Genomic DNA, 7,945 nt, shown 5'->3' on the forward strand with positions numbered 1-7,945 from the left:
TGAGTTTGACTTCAGAGTGTGAGTTCAGAGTGTACCTCACCTCCTGCCCGAAGTTAGGTGGAATTGGCTCCAGTACCCCTGCAACAATTTTGAGGATGGACAGACAAAAAAATCTCAACGGGGTTAGGAGGTCAACTCCATAATATCGTTAAAGATGTATGGTGGGAATCATTTGTTGAACATTATGAAAAATGAGAAAGTATAAAAGAAGATATACAAATGACCATATTTTCTTTGTTGCCACAACCTCCATGCAATGTTAAATGTTTTCCTGTCAACAGTCTCCTCCAGATGCCCTCTGCGGGGGCCCATCGGCTCAGCAGCGTCTCTTCTCACGACTCAGGATTTGTCTCCCAGGATGCCAACACCCATTCCAAGCCTCCTTCTCCCATGCCCTCAGACATCACCAGCCAGGTAGGAGCTCGAGTGTAGTCACCCAACCAGACAGCAGTAATTGCGTGTTTTTCCAACAACTCCTTTTTAATGTCTCATACACAGTATCTGTGATGAAGGAATCATATTTGCATTTTAGACAAACAAACAGAGCTTTTAGAAGCAGTATGAATTTCCACTTGCACATGGTGACATTGTTATGAGTGTCCCAATGGACGGTTTGAGTTATTCCTTTTCCCTGTGGTGCGAAGAGATTGTAGTGAGCTGGCATAGCAAGTAACGTAAGTTTCTTTTTTGAATAAATGATCTTCCAGCTGCTGAATCTGGTCTGTCGAAGAGGCAAATGTGTCCTTTCTCGTGAAACTCATCAGAAGTCCTCTCCTCCTCATCCTTTGTGCTCTCATCTCCTGTGCCTTCATCTCTCTCACTCAATGTTCATCTCTCCTCTCTCCCGCTGTTTCTGTTCCATCTTCCTTCCCAGAAATCAACAAGCTCAGCCTCCTCAGAGGCGTCAGAAACCTGTCAGTCTGTCAGCGAGTGCAACTCCCCCACAGCGGTTAGTACTGCATGCAAATCGCCAGTTAGCCAATTTCTTTGATAACCCAGTCACAAATATACACGGTATGGTCATCGTTAGCGTGATTTTAAAGAGGTCCACAACGAGCCTGAGCGCATTTGGACCATTTGTGGCTGTAGCGCACTCTCACTCAGACTTGTGTGTCATTCTGCAGTTTGGCTCATGCTCATCCTTCGGCACCTTCCGCCCTGCTTTCTCTCACACTGGCACCATCAGGCCTCTGTCTGTCATACTTCCCACGTCCCCCACATTTAACCACTCCCCCGGATCCAACACCCCCTCACCCACATCAATGGTTCCTAGCTGGAAGGTTTGTTTTCATTTGCTGATTTACTTTTGGTTTCTGTCTCTTTTGACTTGGTTGCTTCTTTGCTTCTTGTGTTGCGTATATTTATATTCAACTTTATGTTGCTCATCAAGTTCAGTTTTCCCATCTTTTTCCTAATGAAGATGCGGTAAACTGAGGTGGCTTGATCATTTAACACCGGCTAAATACTCACTTTAGCTTGCCCATAATTACATAGGCATCTGACTGAACCGTGAGCCAAATCAGAAACTTTAATCATAGACTGTGAAATGGCGCGTTCTTGGCGGCTGTCTTACTTATTCTTGAACGCACTTCTCCAGGAGTGGGCCAAATCAAGCCAGTGTGAGCCGTCATTGGCCAGCACTTTGCAGCGCAGGAGAGAGTCCCTGGATAAAATGAGGGACATGGAAGCTCCGCCCAGTCCAAAGGGGTATTCTGGGATCCAAGGAGATGATGCGCACCGAGCAAGAATTACCCCAGGAATGATCACCTCTAGGGTAAGAAAACCTGTGGAATATGTGGATTACTGTTTTCCAAAGTAAAATCAGTTTGCAAATGTTGTATTTTGATTAAACACATAAATAACCAGTCCACTCTCATGGAGGACAGCAGAAAGAGAATATTCACTGTTGAGAGGCTGAAATTTTGAGCATTCTAACAATTTTAATTTTCACAAGGTATCTAAAAAAATGAATTGATCAAAATAGTTTTCTATTCATTTGATAATTGATGAGTAGTAGCGCTATTAAATTTTTTCTGTCCAATGCGACCCAATGCAGCAATAATTGCCAATCCATAAAAAATGGGTAAATATTATTAAATAAAAAAACATAGACTTTACATTAACTATCTATTTTTTTCCACTTCACCATGGATTAAATGGCCGCTAAAAGCCCAACGTGTCTTCAATAGAAACAGGACCATGTGATGATGACTATAAAGTGATACAGTTGAATGCCTTGGGACTTGGCTTGTGTTGTTGTACAGCACGGGGAACCTCTGTCTCCGGCAGCCAGTACGTTAGCCATGGTTTTGACCAGAGGCCTAAGCATGGAGCAGCAAAAAAGCAGCAGAGACTCACTCCAGTATTCCAGTGGCTACAGTACTCAGACAAACACCCCTTCGTGCTCTGAGGACACAATCCCCTCTCAAGGTAAAAGTGCCCTTGCGGTCACGCACGCTTCTCACCAAAAAAGTTAGGGATGCTCAACCTTTGGTCGAAATGGGCATTATTACAACTTACTTTTTATACAACCTGCTCCTTTATACAAGGTGCTGTAAAGAAAAATCACAACAGGTGTGAAACGACCAATGCATTTTCTGATCGGATTACATTTGGTATTTTAAACAGTCCACTTCATCATGTTCACTGTACTTTACTGTACTGTTGTGTCCCCTATTTTTTTCCCTCCTATTTTGTTTCTTACACACTCACGAGCTGCTATTATCTTTAGGCTCCGATTATGAGTGCTATTCTCTTAACGGGGATGCTGACACTGAAGCGCAACCAGAGTTTGACAAGTCCTCCACAGTCCCACGCCACAGCAATATCGCCCAGAGCTATCGTCGTATGATTCAAACCAAAAGGCCCGCCAGCACAGCAGGCCTTCCAGCAGGTAAGAGCCTGCAGGGGGCTTCAAACGGTGCCGGGGTTAGCAACGGAGGAACTCTTGTCTCTGGAACAGCTACTATTCGGCGGACGCCATCCTCCAAGACCGGGGTGAGACGCACACCTTCCACATCTGGCCCCATTCCCATACGACCTCCCATTGTCCCGGTGAAAACCCCTACTGTGCCTGACTCACCGGGGTACGCCAGCCCATCACAGCACCGCGCATGTAGCGATGAGTTTCTCTACTCAGATGAGCCGTATGCTAGTGAGTACATGAGGGCTTCTCCTCAGCAAAGGAGCCTCCCTGGCACAGTGTGGGCTTGTGGAGGTACAGACAGGACTTCTTACACCCCCCAGGCCCAAGGCATGGCCACCCACAGTGCTGAGGAGGAATCAATGCTGGCTGCCAATCGCCATAGTCTGGTGGAGAAGATCGGAGAGCTGGCGGCCAGTGCCCATGCCCTTGGTGAGGGTCAATTCCCCTTCCCCAGTTCCTCATTAGGGAATTCTACTCCATGTGCAGCATCTTCTGGAGCCCAAGAAGACATGGACATGCTGGTTACAATACGTCGGGGTGTTAAACTCCGCAAGACAGTCACTGACGACAGGTCGGCTCCGAGGATCCTGCGGTAGCTGAGGAAAGTGTCTTTCAGAAGAAATAGGACGGCACTCATGTAATACACCAGCTAAGGCAGAAAATACAAAAAGGATAGTTTAAGCGAATGGAAGTCAGTTGACAGTGCAATGAGAGACTTTACGACAATGTTAATCCTTTCATGTCGTGTATGTTTTGCATGTATATAATATAGACCCTCTGTTTTTGCTTTGATTTGTTATACGTATATATATACAGTATTGTTTGTTTAGCCTTGTGGGTGTTGATCTCTGCCCCCCATCCCCACCTCACCTCCACTTTTGTTCCTCATGCTCTGGTGATCACAAATCTTTACCAAACCAATGAATCCCGTGTGTCTCTGTTTCCTGTTTGTGTAAAATTATTTTCTTCCTCAACAATGCACCTATCATTGGAAAGTGATGGTCGAAGAGCTCTGTGAGCCTCTCCGTGTGTCGTGTTTCCCATCTTTATTGTTTAACACCATTATTACTGTTATGTACTGTATCATAAGTTCAGCAGCGGCTTGGTGATTCATTTATAATAGAAGCAATATGGCAGTGTTTTTATCGCTCTAATGTACTGTCTATATATTCTGCAATTAAACAAGCTTTGTATTGTTAACTGCGTGATTATCTTTAACACAAAATGCAAAATTCATAGAAAAGCATCCTGTGAACTTTAATATTTGTGGGTTGGTTTTTGTTCTTAATTTAAAACTTGGGACAATAGCACTTGTAATGTCGTTTTATTAGCTCAGTATCTGTACTTTTTGATGATTGAGGTAAAAGACAGTGTCTAATTCAAGAGCTCAATTAAAAGTTCTACCAATACAATTATAACAATGGTCCATTTGACTATGAAACCCATTCTTAAACTATTACACAGAATCTGCTATGCGATTGTTTACTTTGTAATATTGTACAGTATTTCCTGAGGAGCAATTCTGTACCCTAAAAATTATAACCTAATTAATCATGATTATAACCCATCCATTTTCTGAACTTTTTATCCTCACCAGGATTGCCTTTGCCGACTTTGTGTGAACTGGTTCCCACTCAATTGCAGCTTGATAATGATAATAAAAAATAATACCGTTTGAAATGTGTCAATGCTACTAGCCCCCCCCCCCTCTTTTTTTTTTTTTTAAACAGGTATTAAATTCCCATGCACACAACACAGACGAAGTGTATCCTTAGTCAATCGATATTGCAGTTCTTGTGAAAATCCAGGTGAGAGCGCCAGAGATCCTTGACTAGTTGGCCAAAAACCAAGCGTTCGGGGATTTTTTTTTTTTTTGACAAGGCCGCGACTACTCCAGGGAAAACATTTGGCAGGTGTGAGCGACAGTCGATGCAAGGAAGAAGTGTGGAGGAGATGCATGCCTTCCTAAAGTTACACCCGCGCTGTTGTCAATTCAAAGCCGCTGGAGTGTGACAGTATTCCGAAATGATCAGATGTGCTCCAAGAAACAACTGCACAAAGCTGTTCACGCAACTGCCTGGGGGAATACTTTCAACCAAACATACTAACCCATATAAAGAAGAAAGAGCACACATTTGAAAACACAACAACAACAACATCCGGATACTCATTAAATAAACGCTGTTTGTTGAAAAAGCAGAGATCCATCAAATCATGAAACATCCCGTTATGGACAATTCAACGTAACCAGAATTACAAGATAGGGCACGCATGGGGATGTGTTTTAAGTCCAGCAACACCACCACATCCCTGACAATTTTCAGCAAAGAGACGTACAGCTAAATGAGACGTAGACAGTTGAAGCCGCGGTTTAAACCGCAGCTAATGAGGGGTGGGAATGTCTTTGGCCTCGTGTGTGAAATATGGGCGGTGCTGCAGGTCCACCACACCAACAGCCATCCGTTTTATGTTGACTTTAGTCTATTTATAATCTTTCCGATGAATGTTTATACCCTTGAATTTAAAGTGCTACGCAGATGGGAAACAAAGGACTTTTGCATGTTTGCTATGAAACCATTTGCACATATTTTTTAAATCAAGCGACCCCGATGTTGTATGTTTCCATAAACATAACACGCTTTCCATTCGTTATAGACTCCTTTTGAACTTGTTCTTTACATACCAGTTTCCTTTTGTATTTTATTTACAGTGTTCGGCTCAACAAAATACTGCACTGTTTCTATTCAGCGGCTCATTTGCAATAAGCACGACTATATGCACAATAATGAGATGGTCTGGCTTGAATGTGGTTTTTGTGCAACAGATGACACTTTCAAAACATTTCCCTGCACTGGATGATTATTTGTGCGAGTAAATTCTCAACCTTGGTTGTGCACATTGCTCCGTAATTCATCACGGTGCTGTTTTCGACTGTAGCACAGTTTAAATATTACGGTGGGTGGTAGAATCCTTCGGGGGATCACAGATCAAATCTAATTAGCCGTACCTAATACATTGGAGAGATGTCTTTATATTTATCTAGCTCCTTAACTGCTTTTTGCCTGAGGATGTGACGAGAGAAGATGTCCTTTGGGACCCATATACTCAAAAACACTACAATGAACACTTCAGTGTTGCTGCTCCTGTCAGCATTTCAAACTTACGGTAGCAACCATTGGACAAAAAGCATATGCGACAATCTCGCATTGATTCCTATTGAGGAGTTTTCTGCTCAGTCTATTGTAGGCATTCCGCTTTGGAAAGAAAATTGCTCCCTAGATGGCTTTTAATCCTCAGGAAAATGTGTGTTCACAATTTCTTTATATGACTGTATACTGTTTTGTACAAATACACTGCTGAAGTAACACAACAAAGGTGTTCCATAAGGGGAGCCTCAAACGTTACGTCAGAAAACACAGCAGCGTGTTGTGTTTTTGCAAGACGACGACGGAACTGCAATTTAGCCTTGAAATGTTTGTCTTGAACTGAATGGATTCGGTCAATTATTCATTATTTTATGTTCATGTTTATGGGCTGCTCTCGCCAGTATTTTCCGGTAATGCCCTCTGGCTCTTCGTTATCTGTTGGAAAAGACGGTTGATGAAACAGTTTCATGTTTTCTGTCTGAAAAGAAAAAAATATCATGAAGGCTTGTGGTTCTGATGTCCATGTTGTTTTTTCAACTTTGATAGCTCTCAAGTAAACCAGTTCTGACTCTCTGGTCAGGCTTTGTGATCAAATTAGAGTTTTGGTACTGTTGAGATAAAATAAAAATAGACATAATCTGACTCCCATTCATTGACTAGTTCAAAGTCAAGTTGGAGAGTAGCTGATGCCACACTGACGAGTATGCTTTTTTTCCCCTTCTTCCATATTACAGCTTCAGATAAGTATGACATTACTTTCGAGGCTGCTCGCGGTCATTTCCCATCAATTGGGCCTCTGTCATATTTCACTCCGCGGTTATTGCAGTTATTTTCATTCATAGGCCAGCGCTTGTAAAAACACCAATGAAGCTGGGATGGCGAGTATGTTATGGTGACATCACATACAGCTCGTGGCATGCAAAAGGCCGCAGTGATGAACCAATATGAGCTTTGTGCTCCAGCTGCCGCCTGCGAAGCAAAAATATCTAGGGGCTCACTTCTGGTTATTGCCTTGAAAATAACAATTTGCTGCGGATAGTGGATTTTTCTAAAATTGCGTTGATGGATCGTGCTTTTAAATTGTTACGGATTTTTCAGCCAACCCTTTGATTCATATTCAAAGTGAGTAGAGATGAAGTAGAACTTTGTTCGTCATTGATCGAAATACATATGCCATACAACACCCCAATGTCAAAGCATATCAAGCAAATATTGATCAGTGCATGTCATGCAAGAGGACAAGATATGTCAGACTCGCAAACAGGCCTCTGGGATTTCCAACCCAACATCCCCTCATCTGACAATTTGGTCCATGAAATATTTAGACTTTCAATCTGGCTTGTCACATAAAGGGACTACTCTTTTTTTTTTTTTTTTTTTTTAAAAAGAGAGTGAGGGACACTGATTTAGTGCTTAATTGGGCACTGTTATTGTACACAGGTGGATGTACAGTGACTGTGGACTGAATGTAAACATACACTCAGAGGGCAAACGTGTGATGATACACACTTTAATCAACAGGGCTTAGTGTGAAATTTAAATCTCCTTATATATTCACACTTCTGTCCAAGACATTTTGCTTTCAGCTTTGCAAATTGGGTGAGGGGGTTGCACCCTCTATAATCTTCAGACAAATACTCTCAATGGAACTGGCTTCAATAATTATCTATCTGTCTATCTATCTATCTATCTATCTATCTATCTATCTATCTATCTATCTATCTATCTATCTATCTATCTATCTATCTATCTATCTATCTAATCTATCTATCTATCTATCTATCTATCTATCTATCTATCTATCTATCTATCTATCTATCTATCTATCTATCTATCTATCTATCTATCTATCTATCTATCTATCTATCTATCT

General features: G+C 42.0%; 1 protein-coding gene across 3 annotated transcripts in view; it reads left to right on the forward strand.

Annotated features, from left to right (window-relative positions):
• mtss1la (MTSS I-BAR domain containing 2a) overlaps positions 1-4,593 on the forward strand; it is a 28,187-nt gene extending 23,594 nt beyond the window's left edge. The window contains exons 10-16 of one of the 3 annotated variants that reach the window (XM_061823169.1): positions 282-414; positions 875-949; positions 1,125-1,280; positions 1,598-1,774; positions 2,265-2,430; positions 2,732-2,893; positions 2,963-4,593. In XM_061823169.1, coding sequence (XP_061679153.1) covers positions 282-414; positions 875-949; positions 1,125-1,280; positions 1,598-1,774; positions 2,265-2,430; positions 2,732-2,893; positions 2,963-3,522 — 1,429 coding nt within the window. In that variant the 3' untranslated portion in view covers positions 3,523-4,593. Of the gene's footprint in view, positions 1-281; positions 415-874; positions 950-1,124; positions 1,281-1,597; positions 1,775-2,264; positions 2,431-2,731 lie in introns of all 3 variants that reach the window. The other 2 variants (XM_061823168.1, XM_061823170.1) reach the window with 2 other exon arrangements.
• The last annotated feature ends 3,352 nt before the right edge of the window (positions 4,594-7,945 follow it).

The sequence above is a fragment of the Syngnathoides biaculeatus genome, chromosome 6 (assembly GCF_019802595.1).
Source record: "Syngnathoides biaculeatus isolate LvHL_M chromosome 6, ASM1980259v1, whole genome shotgun sequence".
NCBI lineage: Eukaryota > Metazoa > Chordata > Actinopteri > Syngnathiformes > Syngnathidae > Syngnathoides > Syngnathoides biaculeatus.